At 42.6% G+C, this 27889-nt stretch overlaps 2 protein-coding genes across 25 annotated transcripts in view; one reads left to right on the top strand and one right to left on the bottom strand.

Moving 5' to 3' along the window:
* Positions 1 to 3264, top strand: part of ERAP1 (endoplasmic reticulum aminopeptidase 1) — a 38879-nt gene extending 35615 nt beyond the window's left edge. For 2 of the 3 annotated variants that reach the window (XM_069592618.1, XM_069592617.1), the window contains exon 19: positions 986 to 3264. In XM_069592618.1, coding sequence (XP_069448719.1) covers positions 986 to 1141 — 156 coding nt within the window. In that variant the 3' untranslated portion in view covers positions 1142 to 3264. The remainder of the gene's footprint in view (positions 1 to 985) is intronic. The other variant, XR_011257381.1, reaches the window with a different exon arrangement.
* CAST (calpastatin) overlaps positions 3063 to 27889 on the bottom strand; it is a 132635-nt gene continuing 107808 nt past the window's right edge. For 12 of the 22 annotated variants that reach the window (XM_069592630.1, XM_069592619.1, XM_069592623.1 and 9 more), the window contains 12 exons: positions 23731 to 23832; positions 23205 to 23288; positions 20582 to 20632; positions 20337 to 20408; positions 19119 to 19217; positions 17429 to 17536; positions 14759 to 14851; positions 13162 to 13209; positions 12639 to 12731; positions 11258 to 11329; positions 6164 to 6229; positions 3063 to 5129 (listed from right to left, as the gene is read on the bottom strand). In XM_069592630.1, coding sequence (XP_069448731.1) covers positions 6179 to 6229; positions 11258 to 11329; positions 12639 to 12731; positions 13162 to 13209; positions 14759 to 14851; positions 17429 to 17536; positions 19119 to 19217; positions 20337 to 20408; positions 20582 to 20632; positions 23205 to 23288; positions 23731 to 23832 — 873 coding nt within the window. In that variant the 3' untranslated portion in view covers positions 3063 to 5129; positions 6164 to 6178. The remainder of the gene's footprint in view (positions 5130 to 6163; positions 6230 to 11257; positions 11330 to 12638; positions 12732 to 13161; positions 13210 to 14758; positions 14852 to 17428; positions 17537 to 19118; positions 19218 to 20336; positions 20409 to 20581; positions 20633 to 23204; positions 23289 to 23730; positions 23833 to 27889) is intronic. The other 10 variants (XM_069592631.1, XM_069592620.1, XM_069592624.1 and 7 more) reach the window with 1 other exon arrangement.

The raw sequence follows: 27889 nt of genomic DNA, 5'->3' as shown, positions 1-27889 counted from the left end.
TTTAAAACAACCCTGAATCATTTAAAATTGGAATTTGATCTTTCAAAAGGCTATTCTTCCCCGCCTCCTCTCCCCAAACTTATGATTATGACATGGATTTTTAAGGAATTAACTGTCTGGAATCCATGCTGAATAAATAAAACATTTTGGCTGAGACTTGCTTCCTGTCTGCAAAATCAAAAATTGATGGATTAATGCTGTGAACATTTATGGGAAAAGGTTAAGAACCCTTGACAGTGAGAGAGAGTAGCATAATAGTCAATGCTATTGCCAAGCCAACCTATTCCTCCTGTGAGCTTAAAGGGGATAAAACACCCAGAAGGGAAACAACAGCAGATATTTTCGAGGCGATAGCCAAGCGACTCTTATCTCTCTAAAACCGTGGGGAATGCTGTGTGGATTTTATCTTGAGGGAACAATGCATCAATTGTGGATTAGGAGAAAAAAAGTTGGCAAGGTTTGGGGTATTACCACCATAACTTGCTAAGAACTCCGCTCCCTGCAGCGTTTCTATAATAACATATGTGGCCAGGGCCATGGAGAAAGACTGCACTTTATGGGGCTGAAGCTGTTTGGCTTGGCAAAGAAGAGATTCTGCACATTCTGCTTTTTTCAGACACGTTTAAAAATGTTAAGTTTGCATCAGTGTGTATGTCACAGATGACACATAAAATAGATACACAAGATTAAAACTTAATTATAAAATGGTAAACCCCGAAGTCTTTTAGAATCTGGAAACTGTGAATAAATTTTAAAAAGCTGCAGAGAGAAAAAAAAAAAAAAAAACACAACACTTGACATCATGAGGCATGAGCTCATTTCAGAGCTCAAGTTTATGTACATAATCGTATCCAGACACCTGGCCCTGCCTTCTCTGTAGAATTTTGACAAATGCTGGAATTCTGGCTTCAGTTTTAACTAGCCTGAACTTACATTTGTGTAACCTGAAAACAAAATTTTAAAAGCCTGATTTTTCCCCCACAAGGTAAAAGAATTCTTCAGCTCTTTGAAGGAAAACGGGTCTCAGCTCCGTTGTGTTCAACAAACCATCGAAACCATCGAGGAGAACATACGCTGGATGGATAAGAATTTTGATAAGATCAAAGCGTGGCTGCAAAATGAGCAGCTTAACCTGCTGTAATGGTTCGGCTCTTGGTCGGTTACTGTGATGTGTAATCTGCAAACTTTTGTTGAATGTGAATATTTTTGAAGTGGAGATGCGCCAGCCTGGCACCCACTGAAGATGCTTCTTGCCCCTTCAATTCATTTCACTCCTTCCTTTTCGTGAAGATCGGCTGCTTCACGTTTTCCTCAGGGAGTTGCTGCCACCACATGTTCCATTATAGGTGTGACCCCGAAATGTACACCCAGGTGGGGGGTTCCCTACTGTGGAGAACTAAAGCTCCTTTTTCTTCTTACATTGTATACTGAAGCCCCGTGGTCTCCACACCCCGGCTCCCCCCGCATTTGTCATTCGTACGCTGCTGCGAACAGTGATAACTACTGAACCGTGAACCCCTGGAGCGCTGACTGAGCCAGAACGGCCCCTCTCCATCCAACTTTCTCCTTCTTGCTGCTTGCCCCGGAGAAGGCAATGGCACCCCACTCCAGTACTCTTGCCTGGAAAATCCCATGGACGGAGGAGCCTGGTAGGCTGCAGTCCATGGGGTCGCTAAGAGTCAGACACGACTGAGCGACTTCACTTTCACTTTTCACTTTCATGCACTGGAGAAGGCAGTGGCAACCCACTCCAGTGTTCTTGCCTGGAGAATCCCAGGGATGGCGGAGCCTGGTGGGCTGCCATCTATGGGGTCACACAGAGTTGGACACGACTGAAGCGACTTAGCAGCAACAGCAGCAGCAGCTGCTGGCCCAGGGGCTGACCTGTCCGGCCACATCACGAGGCTCCCCTGTCCTCCAGCTTCAGCTGCACTCCCAGGAGGGCAGATCAGAGCTGGGGCTGGGGAGAGCGCACGTGAGGGTCTTTATTGCCCTGGCTCCCTTGCAGGCAGCCTCAGGCTGAGCCTCCAGCCGAAGGGCTCAACTCCAGGGAGGTGGCCCTCTTTCCCACCAGCCTTCTGCATCTCTGTGCTAGTAAGATGCTTCCTCCTCTCAACTCTGCAGGGGGAAGTGGAAGCCTGGCTTTCATTAGTCCTGTCTGGACTTGTGGTTTTCATACAGCCTGCTCATATTCTTTATATAAAAACAAATAAAAACAAAACAAAAACTCCACAAACACCTTCCGTAGAGCCCTCCTGATATAATTCTAATTAGAGGGTGCCATCTATTTCTTCAAGGCCACTGACCAGCAGTGTCCCTTCTGAAAAAGCAGAGCGCTTTCAGGTCTAGGAGAAACCTTTCATTGAAAGTTGAACCTGAGAACTATTGATCCTTTGGTAGAGGATGCTTCCCCTCCCTGTTTCTTATTTGGTCTGGTCTCAGTTCAGTTCAGTTCAGTTCAGTTCAGTTCAGTTGCTCAGTTGTGTCTGACTCTTTGTGACCCCCATGGACTGCAGCACGCCAGGCCTCCCTGTCCATCACCAGTTCCCGGAGTTTACTCAAACTCATGTCCATTGAGTTGGTGATGCCATCCAACCACTGAAGAATGGACTCATTTGAAAAGACCCTTATGCTGGGAAAGATTGAAGGCGGGAGGAGACAGGGCCAACAGAAGATGAGATGGTCTGATTTATAATCCCTAAATAACTTGTTGTTGGCGCTTACTGCCAGGCACTGTAGACTCTGCTAAATGTAAGCTACTGTGAAATGGAAAGTACTTGCTTATATCAGCCTAAGCGAAGACCAGGTATGGTGTTGGAGTTGAAATCTTTTATGAGTTTAATATATTGCAAAACTTAAGATAAAGGAATAGGATATGAAAAATGTCAATGTGTTCTAATACACTATGGAATAGAAGGTCTTTTCTGGACATAAATGTGTCTATTATAATTCCATTTTCATACATACTGCCTGACTTAATGGTTTAAGAACTAAAAAACAGAAATCACTGGTCATTTCTACCCCCCAGGTGTTTTCCTTCTAAAAAACATACAAAACCAAGATTTTACTGTAAAATACTTTGCTTTAATTGCATCTTGTATCTTGAGTAATGAAACATGGAAATAGTGGTTTTCGGTTTTGGTCACCTGAGGCACCTATTTTCATTTGCTTTTGGAGAAGTCCATTTTCTAAAGAGACACGCATCACACAACAGTGTGCAAAACCCTTTTTGGTAATAAAAAATGTTATTTACCTCTAAGCAAAGCTTTGCAATTATTTACCGCAAATTAGATGGGTAAAAAGGACTGATTTAGATCCTGTAGCTTACTCAGTTCATCATTAATTACCAGCAGACACCCAAGTCTTGAAGACATTTTGAATAAACAAAAGGCATATTCAGAGAACCTTAAATAAATGTTTTCTTTTACAGGCATTTCTTAAATCTCCAGATTTGGTATGTAATTTAAAAAACTTTATATATGCATGTAAATTAGTAATACTGGAGTCATAGCTTTGCAAACACATCTGTCAATGTCAAAGGTTTCACTTTTTTTTTTTTTAAACAAAACAAATTTGTACTACCTATAGACACATAGTTAAAATCCCTCAGGAAAAGTGTTTATTTTCTTGTTAGTGCCTTGAAAAGGTCTGTTTAAGTTACCGTAATCCTGGCTTATATTTCCCAGATTTAAACTAATAATGCCTTTATCTCTCATGAGATGAAGACAGAGCATTTGAAGTGGATGAAGTTTGCAATCTCAGGCATATGCATGATTTTTAAAGAAAAATGTTAGACAGTATTAATAGAATTAGATACCCATTATAAGCAGTATTGTTATTTTGCTTGCCTCCTACCCCATTAGACAGTATCAGTGATACTACTTATTTTTAGTGAAATTGCCAAGTCCTAAGAAATAGTTTAAACAGATGTGAAGGGAGGCTGTACCCACTGAAACCAGGAATTCCATATCAGTTTTATGATGTGTACTTGATATCTTTTCTTAAGTTCACTCTCAGAAAATGAAGATGGGATTTTGATCATTTAATTTCATCAGTGCTACGTTCATCAACCATTCAGAAAAATATGAGAAACCATTCCAAGTTGTGGGATATCAGACCCTCCCTAGTTCTTAAATGGCTATGGGGGGAAAAAAACAGATTTTTTTTAACGGTAAAAAGATCTTTTTTCTTTATTTTTAAGCAGAAGTTTGTTTCTGTATTTGGTAATAAACCCACTTCCATTAAGCCACATGCTATATAGTGTGAGACTGGTGTGGCAGGGGCTCTAGGCTAACAGCTGCTGTTCAGCTTTCACAGAGAGAGGATGGCAAGCCCAGCTTAAGGCAGCACTGCGGCAGAGATCAAGCCACGTGAGTATTCTAAGCATTAGGTTTTGTTATTCTTGAAACTTGCTATGCAGTGACATAGTCTGCATTTTGCTCTTCTGACTTGAGTCACGTCCTGGTGGGTCTCTGCGGACAAGGTGCGGAAGTCCTAACCTCTGACAAAGAGAAGTTCAACCTGAAAGGGGAGGGTGGGGTGTGACGCTTCCTGGTCTGTCCAGGGTCTCTGTGATTAGCAGCTCAAGAGGAGACGTGCACAATGCATAGCATTTTATGACTGACTTAGAAACAACAACCCAAAGAAACATCAAATACAGTTCAAAAGTCCAAGAGGAAAGGGGCCATGAGAAACCAGAACACTGAAGAACACTCGAGGCATCGTTTTCCAAATGCTAACAACAAAAATAATTAAGTGCAAATTGAAAATACTAATGGGATTTACAGGCACTGTGGGGAGAATGTGCAAAAGTTTGCAAAGGGTTTCCCTTTTATGTGTGCTGCTTTAAGAAACTATCAAATATATCTCTTAGAAATATAAAGTTCCTTTCTCTCCCAACTGAAGACAATTTTTAAAAATTTAAAGTTTATCAATACTCAGTAGAATAACACAGGTGAACCAGACAAATTCAGTTTCTTTTCAGGAAAAGAATAACAGACAATGTTTAGGATGTCAAAAGACTCAACAAATACCACTGTCTAGAAGCCACCCAGAAATTGTTTCTGTTGTCAAAGCCTTTTGTTCTTCAGACGTCACCATCTACCTGCTGCAGATTTTATATGCAGAACCTTGAAAAAGTCAAAGAAGAAAATCCAGTGAAACATTTGATATGTTATTTTATTACAGGCATAATAAATCTAAGGAGGCATTTACTATAAGCAGATATTAGAGTAGAAAATTAGAAGAAAAACTTTTTTGTTTTTTTTCAAATTTTGGAGAAAATCTTTGGAGCAGTTCTAATCAGTATACCTTCCTCTACAGGAAATAAAAGTGAATCATGGTGAGAGAGCCCAATCCAATTTAATCTCCATTGTTATTTCTTTTAGATTTTTTGCAGCAAGTAGTTATATGCTTTTGTCATTTAGAATAAGACCTCTTCTCTTTGACATTAATAAGGGCCTAGGAGAAGGCAATGGGACCCTACTCCAGTACTCTTGCCTGGAGAATCCCAGGGACGGGGGAGCCTGGTGTGGGCTGCCGTCTATGGGGTCACACAGAGTCGGACACGACTGAAGCGACTTAGCAGCAGCAGCAGCAGGTCTCAAGACAGATGTCAGAGTCTCCCTCATCCAAACCAGCTCTTCAGTTACCATAAAGTAGAATCAGGGCTTTACTTTCTAAAACTAAGATGATCACAAGTTATCAGTCTTTTCCTTTGCCCTATTCTCAAAACCCTGTAATTACCATCAGACCGTAGGTGTGCCCTTCTCCTCACCCAACGAGTGTTTTGGGTAATATCTAGATCATGAGGCCATTTCACCATAAGATGTAACTTGTCAGTTTTGCTTTGCCACAGTAACCTGCAGTCATGAGCATTTGGGTTTCAAAGAGTCAACTAGACTTAGATGGTCATTTTGTTTAAGAGCCTGGCCTAATATTTTAAAGAGCTTTTACTTACAAGATTAATGTTTTTAAACATTCTGGAAGCACCATTTATTGCTTTTCAGGGAATTACTCTACAGCTTTTGCAGTGTCCATTTCATTGCTAATAGCATAAAGAGAACATGAAATACTCAAGAAATGGACTTAGTTTCTCTCACCTATAACACACAGGCTGGTAGAAGGTACAGTGGTCTTCATTTGTGACAAACACCCAACTTACCAAATACTGTGAATTTTAACTTGTACTTTTTCCATCAGCTTTTGGCTTGGAAGTTTCCTCCTTTGCCTAAAAGGACAAGCAAAAACCATCCATGAGTTCTTTATTTTCTGGACTGAGTAACCAAAACTGATCAACCAGAAGAGCTTTATAAGGAAAAATGCTTTTCAGATTTAAAAAGGTAAAAGACGGCAGTTAGCAGGGAAAAATAAGATAGTCCTTTTTAAGTATTTTATTTAGCCCAAACACTAAATTCTTCCCCATGAAGTTTATAAACTAAAAATAACCTTAAGTGATTCTAAATGTTTTACTCTAGACTTTGGTTTTGTTTTGTTTTGTTTTTCTTTGAAGGCCAACATAATTGGTTTCCACTTGCAAGGCCTATTTTTTTCCCATCTCTTCACTTTCAGTCTGTCCTTAAATTTGAAGTGAGTTTCTTATAAGCAGTACATATAGACATGTCATGTTTTTTTTTATCCATTCTGCCTCTCTGTATTCTGGGGAGTTTAGCTCATTATTTTCAAAAGTATTTATTAATAAGTATGTACATATTGCCATTCTGTGAACTGTTTCTGATATTCTGTAGTTCTTTGCTCCCTCTTCCCTGGCTCTCTCCTTTTGTGATTTGATGACTTCCTACAGTAGTATGCTGGGCTCTTTTCTCTTTCATGTACCTCCCAAAGGTTTTCATGTAGCTACTTTGTGGTTACCATAAGGCTTACATATAACAGCTTACATTTATGTTTTAAGTTGACAACTACTTAGGTTTGAACGCGTTCCAGAGCTCTACAGTTTTACTTATCACCCTCATCTTTTATGTTTTTGATGTCCATTTTATATCTTTTTAATCTTGTGTATCCCTTAATTATTATAGCTAGCTATTTTTTTAAACTACTTTTGTCTTTTAAACTTCATACTAGCTTTATCAGTGATTAACATACCACTTTTACAACATTAAATTATTCTGAATTTTGCTGTATATTAACCTTTACCAGTGAGATTTGTACTTTGATTGTTTTCCTGTTACTAATTAGCACCCTTTTCAGCTTAAGGTAGTCTTTTTAACGTACTTGTAAAACTGGTCTAATAGTGATGAACTCCTTTAGCTTTTGCTTATAGGGAAAACTTTTTTTTCTTCTGAATGACAGTTTTTCTAAGAAGAGAATGTTCTTGGCATTTTTTTTTCTTTCAGCACTTTGAAAATATATCATGATACTCCTTTTCTGGCCTGCAAAATTTCTATTGAAAATTTGCTGAGAGTCTTAACGGAGGCCCCTTGTATGTAAAAAGTTGTCTTTCTTTTGGTACACTCAAATTCCTCTCCTTGTCTTTAACTTTTGACATTTTAATGTGTCTTTGGTGTGGGTGTCTTTGGATTCTTATTTGAAAGCATCTGGGCTTCCTGGTTATGAATGTCTGTTTCCTTCCCCAGGTTGGGGAAGGTTTTAGCCATTATTTATGTCAATAAGTTCTTTGTCTCTTTCTGTCTTGCTTCTCCTTTTGGGACTCCTATAATGCAAATGTTCATCTGTGTTGGTCTGTGTGATATTGTCTGATAAGTCTTTTTTTGGCTTTTTTTTTTTTTTTTGGCTGCTTTGACTGGGTGAGTCCCGTTGCTCTGTCCTTGAGTTCCTGGATCCTTACTTCTGCTTCTAGTCTGCTGCTGAACCCCTCCAGTGTGTTTTTGGTTCCGTTATTGTATTCTTCAGCTCTGTGACCATCTGTTACTTTCTTGTATTTTTCCTATATCTTTGTCAAAGCTCTCACTGTGTTCATCCATTCTTCTCCCAAGTTTGGTGAGCATCCTTACGACTGTTACTTTGAACTCATCAGGTAAACCGCTTCATTAAGGTTTCTATCCTGAGGTTTTAATCATTTGGAATGTATTCTTCCATTTCTTCATTTTCCTTGAGACTCTGTGTTGGTCCGTGTGCATTAGATAAAATAGCCACCTCTTCCAGCCTTGAAGGAGTAGCCTTGTGTAGCAGATGAACTTTACTGTTAAACCCTGCCCTGACTCTTGATTATCTCTCAAAACACTGTAAGCAGCCTATTTTATTTTCATTGGTTCAATATACAGACATAATTGTCTTGAAGGGCCACAGCAGGTGATCAGGAAGTACCCCTCTGGGGGGCAGTTACAAAAATTTGGCCTCTAGGTAAGTGTCAGAGCCCCCTTTTCTGGGAGATACTGGAGCGAGATGGAGAAATAGCTCAATGGTGGTGAGCACCCAGCTTATGTCTCCTAGGAGCACATCTGGGCATCTTCTGCCAAATCGGAAGCCTGCTCCTTACACTGGAGCTGCAGGACAAGCAAGGAGGCCTCTTACACAGAAAGCTGGGGTGTGTTTTGGTCTGCGGCCTGTGCAGCACTCTGGGGATGATGGCCGGCTAAGAACTGTAGCTCTGATTGCTCTGTGGGGGGAACGGGTGCATCTGAGCTCAAGAGTCCTTGAAGAACCTTGCCTCAGTTTGTTATGGCCTTCTCGACACAAGCTCCACTGGCTTCCCAAAGCTAGAGGTTTGTGTGCTTATTTCACAGGTGGGCTTTAAATGTTGGGGTACTGCCGTGGGGGTTCAACCTAGTTTGCTCCTCAGGAGAAGCTCTGAGTTTTGAGTTTTCTTCTGATGGTGAGTTGACTGTGTTGGGACTAGATTTATGCTGAGTCTGTCCCAGCCTCTTCTACCTTCTTCTACCTTCTGCTGGTCTTCTTTTATTGGCCCAATGGATAGGAGTCATTCAGATCACTGTAGGAGATTTTTCCTAGAGGAAACTGTTGCAGACATAGCTGTAGATCTGGTGTTTCCATGGTACGAGGTGAGCTAATCTTTTCTGCATCACCACCTTGAACCAGAACTCACTGTCTTGCTTTTTAAGAGTTTAGATGCAGCTGGATTATTGTTTCTGGACCTGTATCTTTTATTTCTCATTATAATTGGAATTAACAGTCATAACCATTTGAATACTATGGTTTTAGAATTGGAGGGGGCCCAGAAGTTGTTTGTCCAATCCAACTTTCATTCCTTTCCTAACCACAGTTTGAGTTATTTTAATAATAGGAAACTTTGAAAGTGCCATGCTGCATTAACGCCTAGCTCTGAGAAACCAGATCCACTCATTAGCCTCAGTTCTGCTTTCTGTAACAATGTGAAAAATCAGATACCACTTGGGAGGAAAGACTACTAGTATTTAATGTGAGTATACTGGATCTCAGAAGCTGTAAGAGCTTCTCTAGGTCTCTATACTACTTTCCTATTCCAAGATTTATAGAAACTACATTCTCTGGTGGTGTCATCTCCTTTGCCACACACACATATTTTAACATGTCTTAATTTGCTGTTATGATGACTAACATCGTAATCAAACTGTTGATTTTTTTCTTAATAATTGGTGATGATTTAGACTTGATGAAATAATGTACACGGATCCGTACTGTCAATGTTTATCCAAGTGGAAACGTGAGGTAGGAAGTGTTAGTCTGGGTCTTTGAGGGGGTGAAGCTATAACATATTCACCCATCCCGAAGTCTCAGTCATTACAGCATCAAATCTAATGCCCCAAAGCACACCCCGAGAGAACAAGCAAACTAAGGACTGATAAGGAAACAATACAGCAACCAGCATGTCATTGCTGTTCTCAGGGAGAGCTCAAGAAGTGGGAGCAGGGGTCACAGAGACAAATCTTCCAAGGAGGTGAAGGGATGGAGGGAATAGGGCTTTTGAGTTGCTGAAGAGCTTGAATATGTTTGTATACAAAGGAAATGAATTGAGACAAAGAAACCGGAGAGAATTCAGTTCAGTTGCTCAGCCATGTCTGACTCTTTATGACCCCATGGACTGCAGCCCGCCAGGCCTCCCTGTCCATCAGCAACTCCCGGAGCCTACTCAAACTCATGTCCATTGAGTCGGTGATGCCATCCAACCATCTCATCCTCTGTCATCCGCTTCTCCTGCCTCCTTCAATCTTTCCCAGCATCAGGGTCTTTTCCAATGAGTTGGTTCTTTGCATCAGGTAGCCAAAGTACTGGAGTTTCAGCTTCAGCATCAGTCCTTTCAGTGAGACTGACTCTTTGGGACCCCATGGACTACACAGTTCATGGAATTCTCCAGGGCAGCATACCGGAATGGGTAGCCTTTTCGTTCTTCAGGGCATCTTCCCAACCTGGGGATCAAACCCTGCTCTCCCCCATTGTTGGCGGATTCTTTACTGGCTGAGCAACCAGGGAAGCCTGGAGAGAGTTAGTGACCCCTTGAGAGAGAGAGACAGAAGAGGCTGTAGGCAAGGAGGGGAGAGTGGGTTTGTTAGGAGGAAGATAGGAAGGGGGTCTTGGTTATTTCCTGCAAGGCACCCTCAGTTTTCTCTTTAAGTAGAAGGCAAGGCTTTCTGCACACAGTAGGGGAGAGTAGCAACAATGGAGTGCAAGGTGTTTGGGGCTGATGAAGGGAGAGGGCCTCTGATCACCCCAGACGAGCACAGCTGACACTGGGTCTTTGTGTGACAAGGGCTGGCAACGCAGGACGCTTCAATTGTGTTCGGAATCTTTGTTCCTTCAGTAAGTTGATACTTACTGAATACTGATTATTGATAAGTAATATTGACACTTAAGTATCGATTACTTTTAAAAATAATATATATCATGGCTGATTCATGTCAATGTATGGCAAAAACCACTACAATATTGTAATGGAATTAACCTCCAATTAAAATAAATAATTAAAAAAAAAACATCTTTAAAACTTCAGATTCTTTGGCAAGATGTGCTAGGGTATAGATAGTGCTTAAAAACGGTCTTATTCTAAACAGACCCCAAGCAGAAAGTAAATGACTAAGAACGCGCCATTCCCTGTAATTGCCAAGCTCATTTGTCATCTATCTACTGCTCTGGTGGGGGCTTCCCTGGTAGCTCAGATGGTAAAGAGTCTTCCTGCAGTGTGGGAGACCCGGGTTCGATCCCTGAGTCAAGAAGATGCCCTGGAGAAGGAAATGGCAACCCACTCCAGTACTCTTGCCTGGAAAATCCCATGGATAGAGGAGCCTGGCGGGCTACAGTCCATGGGGGTCACAAAGAGTCAGACACAACCGAGCTTTGAACTTACCTTTGTGGAATCCTTTGCTTTCCCGCCATTCCTGGGTGCTTTGTCACTGGAAGCAGGCTTCTTGTCTTTGTCCTAGAGCAGAGGAAATGTAATGAGGCTGCTGCGGTCAACACCATCTAGCAATTAACTGCTGCTGCAAGCAAATCGATCCAGACTCTTCTTTGTAGGAGCCTGGAATCTCCAGTTTAACTAAATAATGGAAAATTGAGTATTTCACAGTCATGACTTTTTGAACCACAGTGAACACACACAGAGGTATTCAAGGTGGGAGGTAAGAAGGGAAAAAAATGAGGAAAAGGTGACTCACGTTGATGTCCTGCCAATTTTCATGATGCACTCAGACTGTATTTTGCTCATCAAAATAGAGCCTGGTTCTATCAGGGCTGGTTTCTATGTGCCAAGAGGACACTGCTTTCAGAGTTATGGAAGAATAACCTAACTAAGAATAATCTAACAACTCTGGAAGCAACCAGAGTGAGCTAGGGCCAGTCACATACAAAAGTAAAGTCCATTCACCAAAAAGGCATTATTGATGAGGTTCCAGGAGTTGTGAAATAGGATACTGATGTGATCTAGAAATTAAATCACGCAGGATAGGGAAGACTGACAATTCAGTGACTGGGAAATATGTTTAATACCCGCTGAAACCATGTGCATTTTAATTCTTCTGAAAATAACAATGGAAGACACTCATTTCACTTTTCTTTCTATTTGGTGGATTACACTTTTTCTTCTATTCGCATTCGATCTCCTCTGCTATGTACCAGGCATTTTGCTGATGCTGGACACATGACTGCTGTCTAAAGCCCACAGCTCAGTGGGGCGAGGCCCACAGGACAGGTAACTCACAGCTCAGGGATGGCAGAGGAGAAGCCCCTGACCTGGGAAGGGAGAAGCAGGCAGGGAGAGCTTCCTGGAGCAGCTGATGCTTGAACCGGTCTCTGAGGCGTAAGGAGGAGAGCTGCTCAGGGCAGAAAAGGGGATGAAACCCCAGAGGACAAGGGGCACGGTGTATACAGGGAGGGACTGCTCTCCTTTTAAATGATCACAGATAAAGCAGTACTGTTACACGCCAATATAGCGTGGCAATCGAAAATGGTGGCTATGCAGCTTATAAAGCAACACGGAAAACATTTATGATATACTCTTAAGAAATGTATTATATGTAGAATCTAAGTATAATTATGTAAAACCTACATATGTGAAAAGACAAGAAATAACACCAAATAATGGTGTTTGGGGGAAGTAGAATTTTTTTCAAGTTTTCTAGGGCATTAATCAGTTTATTTTATGGTATAAAATTATATAATATGTGTGTGTGTTGTTTGTACAGAGATACATTAAAAAAAAAAAAAAACGCCAAGAAGAAAAAGCCCAGTACCTTTGCTGTGTTTGTTGAGGCTTCTGTAGTTGAGGGACAGCTGTCCAAGTCCCCTGAGAGGGCGTCAATGGGGTCCTGGGCACCTGCAGGTTTCTGAGATGTCAAGAGAAATAACCATCAAGATTTGCTTTTTGGAAAAGCAAAGGAAAGATGCTTTGTGGGCCATTTCCCCACAGCCCTGAAAATGTGTTTGTTTAAAGCAAAGCCTTGCTGACATTCTTCTCCCAACAAACTATTATAAAAGAGATATTAAAACAGGAAAATCTTGACAGCTCTATTTTCTTCCACTCTGTTATACAAGGTGCTTAGTATTCTCTGAGCTATGATGTCTAATCTGGAAAATGGAACTGCCTATGGTGAGTGGCTCTTGGGAAGACAGAAATAATATACTCTCATATACGTGCCTTGGCATCAGACCAAGCACAGGGTAGGCATTCGCTGAATTTTAGATTTCTAAAATGTGAAAGCTGCAGCCAGAGGTTAAAAACGTCCTTTTCTGGAAATACACAGCTATGCTATTTACCTCTGATGCCTCGGGCTTCTCTGATGCCTTTGGCTTCCCGGGTGTGCCCTTAGAAACAAAGCAGACAATTGGTTAAACAGATTGTTTTTGTAAAGGTTTTACTTAGGCCTAAGTCAGTATTTACACGATCTTTTATCCAGTGGAGTTCAGTCATCCCCCTGCATCTGTGGCTTCTGCAGATTGAAGCTATTTGGGGAAACAGAATTCTAGGAATTTCCCAACAGCAAATCTTGAATCTGCCACATGCTAGCAACTGCACTGTATTAGGTATTCTGAGTAATGCAGAGATGATCTAAAGTCCGCTCAGATTTTGGTCTCTGGGGGTCTTGGAACTAACCCCCCCCCCCAGATACCAAGGGACAACTGTGTACTTTGCATAACCGATAAACCTGGGTCCGTATTATCTCCTCACCAGCTTTGCTGAATGACTACCTCATAACTATTTCAATAGCCTTGGGGAAAACGCAAGGATGAGTCTGTTCCTGGAAGTGAAAGAAATACAATTGTAGCAACTCTGTCACTGCTTTACTCTAGTTAAAGCATCACAAAAAGTAACTTGTGCTTTTATGTCTTATTTGCTATTTTACCATATACCTATCTACTACAGCTTATTACACTTCAAAAGGATTTGGGGCACTGAAATGGTCTATAGGTGATTGCTTTTCAGTGAGGATTACAAGGACAACTCATCAGGGATTTTTCCCATCGGCAAAGGCCAGGACACTAATGAATACATTTCCCAAAGAACACAACAGGGTCAGATGGGACCATCAGAGCAGGGGGCATTCTAGCAGGGTGCACAAGCGCTGTCATGAATACTGAATGCAAGCGAGGGGAACTGATTTTTGTAACAGAAGACAGTGAAGCTGATAGTACTCTACACAGTCAAACCCTTCACAAATCATCAGTGCAGAAAGAGAAGCTGTCATTTGGACTTCCTTGTTTTTATCTGATGAACAGATCTGGAAAGGGTTATTTAACATCTAGAAGCCAAACAGGAAGGGGCAGGGAACACAGCAGGCTGACCAGGAAAGCCACAAAGACAGATAAACTTCTTGACAATACTGTTGCTGTATTGAGATAGAGCAACAGAGCTTTCAATTGGGAATATGGTTTTGCCAGTCTTCACTCTCAACAGCGCTGGTGGTAGTGGTGTTGGGGAAGAAAGAGAGACAGCAGCCCTTGGATCGTATTTGCCCCGTGAATTATTTCCATCCTAGCTCTTTTTCTGTTCTGCTTCAACAGAGAGACTCTGCTTCAGGTAAGATTACAAATATCATTCATTGTAATTATAGCCTTTTCTTGCAGAGAATTCATCTGTGTACCTGCCTCAGAATCACTGTTAAGCATCAGTGAGTGATGGAACATTCTTCAATTCTCTTTACGCCACAGTGCCCAGCACAGTAAACATCCAATGATACTGACTCAAATAAATATTAAACAGAATTCTAGACAGCCTGCTCAGTGGGGACAGATTAAATGTGTCAGTCATGTTCCATTTTTATGCTATTGTTACAGTGTTCTGTTCATTTCAAGTGAGGTTGGAATCTCAAAAGCTTTGGAGCATAGCTCCACCCTGGACACCACCTTCACTTACCTCCTTGTTATCATCCAGAAGATGCTGGTATTTAGGTGGGATGGTGTCATCTCTTTCTCCCAGCTTGTCTCTGTGTTCAGCTTTGGCTTTTTCCTGTAAACAGTGAACATACAGAATCCCTATTCTGCTCCATCTTCATCTAGCCCATTCGAAAATGCAACATTCAGCACTTATTGGATATTTCTGAGGCAACATATAGTCCCTCTAAGTTTTATAAGCAACTTAGAGCAAAAATGTTAACAGATTTCCAGTTGATGGAAAAAAAGGCAAACCCAGTGCTTCTGTTTGTCATTCCACACCTATGAATTTTCTACTTGTATTTTAAACTGAAATAAGCTTTTTAAGTAGTTATTCTCAGTCACTCAGTCATGTCCGACTCTTTGTGACCCCATGGACTGCAGCATGCCAGGCTTCCCTGTCCATTACCAACTCCTGGAGTGTACTCAAACTCATGTCCATCAAGTCAGTGATGAATTCTCCAGGTTAAGAATACAGGAGTGGGTTAACATTCCCTTCTCCAGGGCATCTTTCCAACGCAGGGATCAAACCCAGGTTTCCTGCATTGCAGGTGGATTCTTTACCAGCTGAGCCAGCTGAGTCAGGGAAGCCTGACTCCAGGCAAGTCAGGGCGTTCAGTTCAGTTCAGTTCAGTCGCTCAGTCGTGTCTGACTCTTTGCGACCCCAAGAATCACAGCACACCAGGCCTCCCTGTCACAACTCCCAGAGTTCACGCAAACTCATGTGCATCGAGTCAGTGATGCCATCCAGCCATCTCATCCTCTGTCGTCCCCTTCTCCTCCTGTCCTCAATCCCTCCCAGCATCAGAGTCTTTTCCAATGAGTCAACTCTTCGCATGAGGTGGCCAAAGTATTGGAGTTTCAGCCTTGGCATCAATCCTACCAATGAACACCCAGGACTGGTCTCCTTTAGGATGGACTGGCTGGATCTCCCTGCAGTCCAAGGGACTCTCAAGAGTCTTCTCCAGCACCACAGTTCAAAAGCATCAATTCTTCAGTCTTCAGCTTTCTTCACAGTCCAATTCTCACATCCATACATGACCACTGGAAAAACCATAGCCTTGACTAGACGGACCTTTGTTGGCAAAGTAATTTCTCTGCTTTTCAATATGCTATCTAGGGTGGTCATAATTTTCCTTCCAAGGAGTAAGTGTCTTTTAATTTCATGGCTGCAATCACCATCTGCAGTGATTTTGGAGCCCAAAATAATAAAGTCTCACACTATTTCCACTTTTTCTCCATCTATTTCCCATGAAGTGATGGGACCAGATGCCATGATCTTCGTTTTCTGAATGTTGAGCTTTAAGCCAACTTTTTCACTCTCCTCTTTCACTTTCACCAAGAGGCTTTTTAGTTCCTCTTCACTTTCTGCCATAAGGGTGGTGCCATCTGCATATCTGAGGTTACTGATATTTCTCTCAGCAATCTTGATTCCAGTTTGTGCTTCTTCCAGCCCAGCGTTTCTCATGATGTACTCTGCATAGAAGTTAAACAAGCAGGGTGCCAATATACAGCCTTGATGCACTCCTTTTCCTATTTGGAACCAGTCTGTTGTTCCATGTCCAGTTCTAACTATCGCTTCCTGACCTGCATATAGGTTTCTCAAGAGGCAGGTCAGGTGGTCTGGTATTCCCATCTCTTTCAGAATTTTCCACAGTTTATTGTGATCCACACAGTCAAAGGCTTTGGCGTAGTCAATAAACCAGAAATAGATGTTTTTCTGGAACTCTCTTGCTTTTTTGATGATCCAGTGGATATTGGCAATTTGATCTCTGGTTCCTCTGTCTTTCTTAAAACCAGCTTGAACATCTGGAAATTCATGGTTCACGTATTGCTGAAGCCTGGCTTGGAGAATTTTGAGCATTACTTTACTAGCGTGTGAGATGAGTGCAATTGTGCGGTAGTTTGAGCATTCTGTGGCATTGCTTTCTTTGGGATTGGAATGAAAACTGACTGGAGAAGGGAATGGCAAGCCACTTCAGTATTCTTGCCTTGAAACCCCATGAACAGTATGAAAAGGCAAAATGATAGGACACTGAATGAGGAACTCCCCAGGTCAGTAGGTGCCCAATATGCTACTGGAGATCAGTGGAGAAATAACTCCAGAAAGAATGAAGGGATGGAGCCAAAGCAAAAACAGTACCCAGTTGTGGATGTGACTGGTGATAGAAGCAAGGTCCAATGCTGTAAAGAGCAATATTGCATAGGAACCTGGAATGTTAGGACAAATTGGAAGTGGTCAAACAGGAAATGGCAAGAGTGAATGTCGACATTCTAGGAATCAGCAAACTAAAATGGACTGGAATGGGTAAATTTAACTCAGATGACCATTATATCTACTACTGCGGGCAGGAATCCCTCAGAAGAGATGGAGTAGCCATCATGGTCAACAAAACAGTCCAAAATGCAGTACTTGGATATAATCTCAAAAACGACAGAATGATCTCTGTTCATTTCCAAGGCAAACCATTCAATATTACGGTGATCCAAGCCTATGCCCCAACCAGTAACGCTGAAGAAGCTGAAGTTGAATGGGTCTATGGGTCTATGAAGACCTACAAGAGCTTTTAGAACTAACACCGCTCCCCCTCCCCCACCCACCACAAAAAGAGGGCTATAAAAACTTTCAATTTAAATGACTTTTTTCTTATACCTTGACTTTATCCTCTACAGGTTTATTCTCATCTGGATCAGGCTGTCTTTGCCCGAGACTGTCAGAAAGTTGATCCAGGGCATCGTCAAGTTCTTTGTTGTCACGCTGCTAAAAAGTAAATCTGAATTAGTCACTGGTTAGCCGCAGTAGGTCACCTGCAGCCCCAACAGTGCCTCTAAGACTTCCGTAAGTGCGTGGGTTTTCCCCAGGGAGGGGGCAGGTGGGCAGAGGCGCCGGCTCTTTGTCCCTCGCTTTTCACTTAGCACCTCTCTGCACCTGTCTACCCTGCCCCACCCCTAGATGCCTTTTTCTTCCTAGAAAATAGGTCCTTTCCTAAAAAGCTGGGGTTCTTGGCCTGATTTTCTAGAAGTCTTATGATGCCTTCAATACATGTAATATTATGTTCCCCGCAAAATCACTACGTTTACTCTTTGATTCCCAAGTGTACTGTTGTAAATAAAGCTTTATACCTAGTTTTAATGATAGCTTCAAATAAAATATTAACTAAAACTAAAAACTCTGATGGAGGAAGTGATGGGGAAGGGATCATTCTAAAACATACTGTGAAAGGCCAAAAAGGCTTTTTGATTGTGGATGTTTCTTAATAGCCTCGATCACTATTCTAGGGACTCCTAAACTCCGAGTATTAAGAACTGACGTGTAAACGGCAGCCTGGTTATTGATGAGTCTTCCTCCTGTTGCACAGAGCCTTTTGTCACTGTGGGTGTGTGTACAGACATACAGACACGTGGAGAGAGGGCATTTTACCGGTTTTCAGTGCTACATGAGAGCCCAGGGTTATAGCAGCTAATGGTGGCGCCGCCCACAGCCGGATCTGGGCTTTGCTTTTTGTGCCTCTGGATATTTTCAGATAATCCCGTGACTGACCCAACAGGAGGAAAATTCACCCAGAATCTCAGAGCGCAGCAGGAAGCAAGCTGTGCTGCTGCATCAAAAGGAAAGGGAGCCTAGGTGACTTCACTCAAGCTACTTCGTCTCCAGCTCACGAAGCACTTCTATCTCAACCCAAGGAGCTGGGGGTCTGGTTTAGGGCCATCTCTTTATCTTCTGATGTGCCGTGGTCTCCCGCATCATGTATAATTTGGTACCATAAAGAAAATTAATCAAGGAAGTCAGGAAAAGCATTGGTCAGGACAAGACTGGTCCCACAGTCTTGCCTCAGAACGTGTAAATAATTAAAACAATATTGACACTGAGGTTTTTCCATTGCTAGCATGACAATGACAAGCTTTTACTGGTATGACTGGGAGGAAAACAATGCTTTTCTACCAGGAGTCTGTGATTTGGTGGGCAGAGAGAAGCTCAAACACTGAGTAATTCCTTAAACTTAAGGTTAAATGATGAGTGGTACTTACAGCATGTATCGGGAAAAATATAAAGGAAGGAAACATTGCCAAGAAAGCTAAACAATTAAAAAAATCTGAATATATACACAATGTGCATTATTGCACTTCAGTTCTAATAAAGCAACAATACATTAAGCTCCTTCACTGTATGTAAAATACTTTCACAGGTATTGTATTGTTTTATTTAATCAGTTTAGATAGTCTCTGTCATCTCCCTCTCGCCAGTCTTACTTCTTCTGAAACAGAAGGTGACTGTGGTAACAATTTTGTTGACCCTTGAGTTGCTGCTCAAAAACCAAGTACTTATAAGCCATGCTGCTTACCGCAGAGTCGCGGGGTGGACCAGCTGCCTGGGTGGTTGGAGCTGGGGTTTGGGAAACCACTTCAGAGACGACAGCTGAAAGTTTAGCATCTTCAAATTGCTTTTGTAAGAAAACAATAACAAGAAAAGGTCTGACTCATAATATGTTGTAGCAAATTATGCCCACAATGCCATTCCTTAAATAAAACCCTCGGGACAGCTTTATGATGGTTGTTCTCTTGATCCGAATGGAAGCACAGCAACACAGCAGCTTAAGAGCCATTCTATTCTACTTTCTACTCCAAGCATGATTTTATACAGTTTCCTATTTTCTCTTCCTGCTTATTATCCTAAATATTCAATAAGCTAATTGTTTAAGAGTTTTATGGCTTATACATTTCTTGTTGCACATTTAGGTTGATGGAAGTGTTTTAGCTTTGCCCTTTGTAATGAGTTGCTCTGAGTAAATTTCAGAAGTGGCTCTCTTTATGGTGCTAGCTGTATTGTACCAAATACCTTCTCTTTAAAAGCGGCTAGAAAATCATGCTGCTAAAAGCAATGAATGGGTATGCCTGTCTCCAATAGCCTTGCTTGCCTAAATTAGATACTTATCCTATTTTTAATTCATGTATTAGGTATAAAATATAAGTGCTACTATTGCTTTAATATTTGGCATACAGGATGAGGTTTCGGTTGTATCCTTTTTTTCTTAATGTTAAATAGCATATTATTTTAGAATCTTTCTGAAATAATGACGTTTCTCACTTTAAAGATATACTAAATCTGTCATTGATGGGTTATTTTCCCATTGGCTTTTGGCTTCGCTTTCTGAATCAGAATTTTACTTTTTAACATTGCTGTATAATAAATCCTGGCACTGAGTTGGATTAATCTTCCCTAAAAATACTGAAAAAAAAAAAAAAGCTTTTCAGTTTTTTTCATATTTTTATGCATTTATTTTTCAAATATATTGGACAGCTCAATTTTAAATTCTCTTTTCACGTGTAAATTTGATAGAGTGCATGCCATTGGTTCGATTAGTTACACTGTTGAAAACATCCACTGTGCTGGACCAATATTTCCTGATGGAATACATCTTTAATGTCCACAATGGGTTGAGGGCCACTAATTTCATCACTGTTTCCTCATCTCTCATGTCAGATTCTGAGTCATAAGTTTCTACTTATTTCTGCTACCCTAAAAAGTGAGGCACTAAACCCAGGACTCTCAGGAGACTTACAGGCGATGACGTGTCTGAGGGGACAGTGAAGTCCTTGGACAGAGCATCGAGGAGGAAGTCTTCACTCAAGGGCTGCAAAGAACCAGAAGACGTGTCAGCAAACACTACCTCATCAGTCTCCTCTCCAAAGTACTGTTACTGCGTATATGCTGATCAGCTCATTACACAGAAAGCTCTGCCCTTCCTAAATTAACCATCAGGACTAAAGGAGAAAGACACACTCAGAGAAAAACTGGCTTGCTTACTGGGAGCGGTTCCTTGACCTCTTTTGGCGGCAGTGGTTTTCCGTCTTTATCCTGTGCAGGTGGAGAAAGACATGGCATTGAGTCATCTCACATGTATTCTAAGTGTGCACTCTGTAAACAGCATAAGAGGTTGACAGGTTATATCTGATGATGTGCATTATGAAGCCGATTCCTCATTCCAGGAAACAGATTCTCTCACCAGGAAATAGGCTCTGATGAGCTCATGTCAAGAAACAGCTGACAGACATCCCCTAGGCACGGGGGCTGCTAATGGGGCTTGCCAACTCCAGAAGCCCACGCACAACAGCTGCTGTGGGTGTGGCACAGGACACTGAGGGAACACGGGGGTGAGACCCTCGCTGGCCTGGGGAAAGCCGGGTAACTTTAGAGGCAGTGCATCCAACCACTATGCACCGGCTCTGTGCCAAGCACCTATACCAAGCACTGGGAAAATCCACCCTAGGGCTGTGATGCTCAAAACCTACAGTTCAGATGATGCCAACCTTCAAATGACCCTAAGTGCCACTTCTGAGCAATGGGACAAAATCAATAAAGCATTTGGAGCTCTTTGTTATTAAAAGGCGATTTATAAATAAATGGTAAAATCCCATTTGTCTACACATGCAAAAATGTCTAAGCACAAGATTCTCTGTTTGTACACACAGTTAACCCTTGGAAAACTGCAGGGGTTAGGGCACGGACGTCCCAAGCAGCTGAAAAAATCCACGTGTAATTTACACCAGGCCCTCGGTATCCTCAATTCTGCATCCGTGGATGCAATCAACCACAGAAGGTGCAATGCTGTAGTGTTTACTAGTGAAAAAAGTCCAAACAGAAGTGTACCCAGGCAATTCAAACCCATGTCGCTCCAGGGTCAACTGCACAGTTCCCCCGATAACAAGGGGTCAAGGTGGTTTTCATTTGCTTTGTTAACATTCGAGGAGATGCAGAGGTCAAGGCTATCACCAGCTTCCCTTTTTTCAAAATGCTTTCCCCCATTTCCACATCCTCTGAGTCCTCACGGACCTTCTGATCACTGTCCAGTTAGGAGGCGAACAGAGCCCGGGGTGCGCTTTCTGCCACCCCTTAGCTGCCAAGGCAGCAAGTCTCCCAAGGGGCACACAGGAGCGGGGATGTGGGCACACTTGCTCCACACTCACACTGAGATCACCCCGAGTTTGGAAGGGGAAGCCTGCAGTCTACCTCGGGGAGCTGACTCTCCTGAGGGGGCCTGATGGGAGCAGTTGAAGAACAACACAAGGTTTAACCCCGAGACTGACCAGCACCTGGACATGTTATGAAGCCATAGGTAATTCATAATGGGTGAGATTCACAGTTGAGGAGGAAACAACCACAGAATAAAGTGGTCAGGAAAGCTAATCGGCCACATTCTTAGAAGCTGCAAAGCGAGAGAGAAAGTAACCAACCTCCAACCTCATACTCTAAAGAGAGTTGCAGGCATTTGACCAGCTTTACAGACGCGACAGCTACTTACAGGCCACGTGGTCTAAGAACCTTATAAACAAACAAGCCCAAACAAATAGAAATGCCACAGTTTCGACTGAAGAGTGAAGTGCAGAAAGGAAGCAGACTAAAGGGACCAGCGTAATAAACTTTCAATCAGGGAGAGCGCTCGGTACAGTTCCTATCTTTGCCACATAAATGGACTAGCGCAAATCGATGAATACAAAGTATCAATTTGATTTTCCTGCCTCATTCATGAAGTCTGGTAGAATATTCTCTTAAGTAGTGCTCTCTCTCATATCACTTATTCTGTACAATCTGTATATTCAAAATAAAGGAAATGGGTCAATTTATCACTGGCTATACTGAGTCGCTCAGTCATGTCTGACTCTTTGTGACCCTACTGACTGTAGCCTGCCAGGTTCCTCTGTCCATGGGAATTCTCCAGGCAGGAATACTGCAGTGGGATGCCATTTCCTCCTCCAGGGGATCTTTCCGACACAGGAATTGAACCTGGGTCTCCTGCATTGCAGGCAGATTCTTTACCATCTGAGCCACCAAGGAAGGCCGTATTGCTCACTATAATACAATTTCAAATAGCCTATTTTTCAACTCGTATCTAAGTTTTGTAAATCCTTCCTCAGGAAGTGATTGGTTCTCAGACGGCAAAGCATTTATTTACCTGCAATGTGGGAGACGGGTTCGATCCCTGGGTCGGGAAGATCCCCTGGAGAAGGAAATGGCAGCCCACTCCAGCACTCTTGTCTGGAAAATCCCAGGAACAGAGGAGCCTGGTGGGCTACAGTCCATGGGGTCACAAAGAGTCGGACACGACTGAGCAACTTCTCTTTTCTTTGGTTTTCCTATCTATCTGTATAAAGATTTCCTGAGTTTTCTTTATTTCTGGTATTGCAACAAACCATGTTATCAGACAAGAAAATGTTAGACTTCTTTCACCTAAGGAAGGAATGAGAGGCCATTGACAAATATTTTAGCTTTACAGCAGGTGTGCTAACAGGATATTAGTCAAGTAATACTACTTGATGTCTGAACTACTAAGAAACACGACTTTCATATCCCAGGTCTGTTCCCATGTCCCATGTCTATGAAATTCAACATGAGTGAAAATAAATTAGAAACAAGATCCCAGCCTGTTTACCTTGGCCTCTTCTAATCTGTAATCAGGAGGAATCGTTTCTTCTCTTTCACCAAGTTTCTCACGATCCTCTTCTTTGGCTTTCTCCTGAATAAAAATTAAACCGTTTTCATTGTTAATACACCGTTCTCTGATAAAGTGGATGCCTGAGTGACTAGATCCGGGGTCAGTGAATCCATTGTGAGGTTCCCACAGCAACTGTCTTTGACGCTGTATCCTCCTGGGTTAGCAGGCTCAGACACCACTGGTTTTCAGCCTACCGGGTTAAAGGGCAGCTGTGAGGAGCGGCAGGCAGTACCACTTCCCGCCTTAGTCCTTGGCAATGGAAACCAGGTGGACAAGGTGAGACTCAGAACTCCGATCTCTGCACGCCAGCCATCCACTGCTGCACCTAAACACTGGTGCTCACTCTGGTTTCACTCATTAAACAGGACACACACCGTAACAGAGGAATCCAGCTGGCCAGGTGTTGCAGGAATTTTTTTTTTAAATGATAGCTCCTTTCTAGAAGTTTCTGAGCTGCCATTACCTTGACTTTATCCTCCACAGGCTTTCCGTCTTCTGGATCTGCTTCCTTTTTGCCCAGGCTTCCAGCCAAGGCTTCCACAGCATCGTCTGGCACCATGCCCTTCTGAAAGCACAGCAGCGGGTATACTAAGTAGATGGTTAACCACGCCTTTTAAGAGACTACAACGAACAACTCAGATGAGCATATCCTTCTGTCAGGCCTGGATAAGAAGCACATGTCATCTTTTAATAATTTGGAAAATCTACAGAATTAGAATCTAGGTTTAAAACACCTGACCGGTTAAAAATGAGGGCAAGTTTCTTACATTAAACGTTAAGAGTGTGCAATTTGTAAGCTGGGACTGAGAAGCTTATAATATCTAACCAGCACTCTGGTTCAGGAATAGGGCAGTTCACTGAATGGGGAGGACCACGGAGAAGCCAAAAGCCAAGAAAGAAGAAATAGATGTGATCTTCAGGCGCCTGTCCTAGAGATGGCACAGGAAAGAGGCCCAGAAAAGCCCTCGAGAGGACCTTTCTCCCACTGAAACAGCCAGGCCTGCCCTGGAGGCGATGGCTCTGGCTGAGCCTGTGGGCACAGAAGCCTGTGTTCTCTGTGTGGCTTCTACTGGTCAGAGTGGACTCATGCCAGTTCAGATGATGGTCTGTGTGACCTACTAATCTGAGTGACACAGTGAGAGCAGCCTGCCTGTGGTCCAGCTGATGAAAATGAAACATGCTCCCTATGATACAGTAATAACACTGGACACACTGTTATTAAAAAACAAACAAACAAACAAAAAAAAAAACTGGATGAACACAGAATGTAAATGGCATAAAGGGAAAATAAAGAATAAGTTATGTTTGGGCTAAAAGATAGTACTATAGCTGTCTTTTTTCAAACCATAGGTCACGATCCATACGTGAGCAGTGCTTAAATCAATTTAGCAGGTGGTGGTCAGGCCTATTTTTAATGAAGACTATAAAGCTGAATGCATCATGCGTATCAAGGATAAGGACCATTGACTAAACCATTGTTGCTACTGTGTGGGCTGCAGAATTGATGAATTTCCCACAGTTGATCTTGATCCAAAGTGTGAAAGGTCCTGAATTAAACAGTCTCAAAGATTATTCTTATCGTAAAAGATATATGACCTCACACGGAGTACATATTGGAGTAAAAGCGTCTTTCTGTTTTCTATAGCTTAGCTATCCTCCTAAGTAAGAAAATTTGTTCTGCTGCTAAGCTGCACCACAAAAGATCACCAGGGAATAAAGGGCAGTTAAGTGGGAAGGGATTTATCACCATCTAGTGGTTAGAATATTCATTGGAAAAGGACTGATGCTGAAGCTGAAACTCCAATACTTTCACCACCTCATGCGAAGAGCTGACTCACTGGAAAAGACCCTGATGCTGGGAAAGATTGAAGGCGGGAGGAGAAGGGGATGACAGAGGATGAGATGGTTGGATGGTGTCACCGACTCAGCGGACATGAATTTGAGTAAACTCTGGGAGTTGGTGATGGATAGGGAAGCCTGGCGTGCTGCAGTCCATGGGGTTGCAAAGCACTGGACATGACTGAGCAACTGAACTGAACCGAGTGGTTGGAAACTCCATAGATTTTTTTTCTCCCTCAGGGACAACAAACATCCCTGATGTCTTCAACCTGCTTGATACTGTAACCAAGAGTTGCTGGGGTCCCCAAGTCTTAACCGAAGCGATCTCATTGCTACCTGATCCCAGTCACTCGCTCACACTTTTGTTTTCTAGTCTCTGCTGCAGAATCTTTGGAAACCAACGCTGCATTATTCTGTGTCCTCTGGCTCAAGAAATAAGTGAAACAGCATTAGCAAAGCTAGGAGAAGCAGCAGCCTTAATAACTAACGGATCTAGAAACAGGACTACGAACAAAGGCTTCTGTTTCCATTGTCAAGTTCAGAACTAGAACTCAAATCTCCGGATGTGCTCAATAAACTTTCTTCTTCTACAAGAATGCAGACACTCATCCCCGCCCTTCCAGCTTACTGTCTGCTTTTGCTCGCTCAGCCTCCAGCCTCTCTGGAGTTCTCTGACCCTTATCATATTCTGTGCCTATTGTTTCTGGCTCCTGTGGGCGTCACAACCCCAGAAATGCCAAGTGACCTCAGTGGTGAGAAACTCCGCAACCGTGGTAACCAGAGTTGGTGGAGTAGAGGCCCAGGAGTGGGGGTAAGAGAATGGAAAATCCAGCGCTCTTTTTTTCCCCCTCTCCAATGCTTGGCTCTCTACAGTCAAGGTAAAGTTGGAAAGGAGCTAACTTGCTCTTAAGCCCTGGCAGTCACACTCAGCATGACAGGTAGCGGCCATATGTTTAGGTACGAGAGTTCTGCACTGGAATGTTGGCTACTGTCTTTTTGATTCCAATCACTGATTCTGTGCCTACTCCCTGCACAGTCTCTGCCAAGATTCTCTCTCCCACTTCTGTTCTTTACCACTCTGGTCTGTGGCCTGACTCCCACAACGTCATAGTTTTTGGAGGGTATCCTGAGAATCTCCCATGCAAAAAAGGAGGTCACATCCTGTCCAAGGCAGGAGGGAGACTGTGACGGGATTTGCCGATGGCACCCAGGATTCCCTGGCAGGGGGCGCCCACTCGGGGTACCCAGGACACACATCCCACACCTTCCCCAAGGCCCTCTTCTCTCAAACAACTAAACGCACAGACCCCAGTATCCCAAGGGCTCCACATCTCTGTGCTGGCCTGTCCCGGGCTCACTGGTCTCCCCAGGAAACAGTGCTATTCCCACTTCTCAGCAGGATCCTGTCCTCCACATGCAAGCCTTTCTAAGTTCCTCCAGGAGAGGAGTTTCTTCACCCGCTTTCCTTTTTCCATAGGAGAATGATCCAACTGAACTGTGAGCATCAGACCTGGCCCATATCCACACCAAGCTTGAAGGGGACTGGGTGCAGGACCCTATCTTAAATCTAGCTGAGGTTCTGAAGGGGGAAGTGAATTGCTCAAGGTCCATTCAAAGTTCATTTTCCTCATTAATAAGAGAGACATGATCAGAACAGACTTCACGGTGTCCTCATGAAAATTGAATCAGAAGATACTGCAAAGCATCTAGCAGAAGTTAGGTATTTAGCCTGTAGATTCACTAAGTCTATAGTAAGGAAACATAGTTCCATCAGCTGGTATCCTCTGAGTCAGAATCTATCGGCTAATGAAAACAGAAGAACACAGATTCAACCAGTTAAACAGCATACTTCATACAAAAGTCAAAAAGTCAGAGACACAAAAAGAAGAAAGGGAAAGGAAGTGAGTCCATCTGTCGCCATTCAGTTGGGAGAAAAAAGGAGTCATGATGATAAAGGTTCTTCTGTGTATTCACAGAATTCTGTATATACACAGAACTACACAAAAAAGATCTTCATGACCCAGATAACCACAATGGTGTGATCACTCACCTAGAGCCAGACATCCTGAAATGTGAATTCAAGTGGGCCTTGGGAAGCATCACTATGAACAAAGCTAGTGGAGGTGATGGCATTCCAGTTGAGCTTTTTCAAATTCTAAAAGAGGATGCTGTGAAAGTGCTGCACTCAATAAGCCAGCAAAGTTGGAAAACTTGGCAGTGGCCACAGGACTGGAAAAAGTCAGTTTTCATTCCAATCCCAAAGAAAGGCAATGCCAAAGAATGCTCAAACTACCACACAACTGTACTCATCCCACACGATAGTAAAGTAATGCTCAAAATTCTCCAGGCCAGGCTTCAACAGTACGTGAACTGAGAAATTCCAGATGTTCAAGCTGGATTTAGAAAAGGCAGAGGAACCAGAGAGCAAATTGCCAACATCAAAAAAGCAAGAAAGTTCCAGAAAAACATCTACTTCTGGTTTATTGACTACGCCAAAGCCTTTGACTGTGTGGATCACAACAAACTGTGGAAAATTATTCAAGAGATGGGAATACCACACCACCTTACCTGCCTCCTGAGAAATCTGTAGGCAGGTCAAGAAGCAACAGTTAGAACTGGACATGGAACAACAGACTGGTTCCAAATAGGAAAAGGAGTACGTCAAGGCTGTATATTGTCACCTGGCTTATTTAACTTATATGCAGAGTACATCATGAGAAATGCCAGGCTGGATGAAGCACAAGCTGGAATCAAGATTGCTGGGAGAAACATCAATAACCTCA

The sequence above is a fragment of the Ovis canadensis genome, chromosome 5, assembly GCF_042477335.2.
Source record: "Ovis canadensis isolate MfBH-ARS-UI-01 breed Bighorn chromosome 5, ARS-UI_OviCan_v2, whole genome shotgun sequence".
Lineage (NCBI taxonomy): Eukaryota > Metazoa > Chordata > Mammalia > Artiodactyla > Bovidae > Ovis > Ovis canadensis.
Note: the sequence above shows the minus strand (reverse complement) of the source record. Positions and strands in the feature narration are given on the sequence as shown.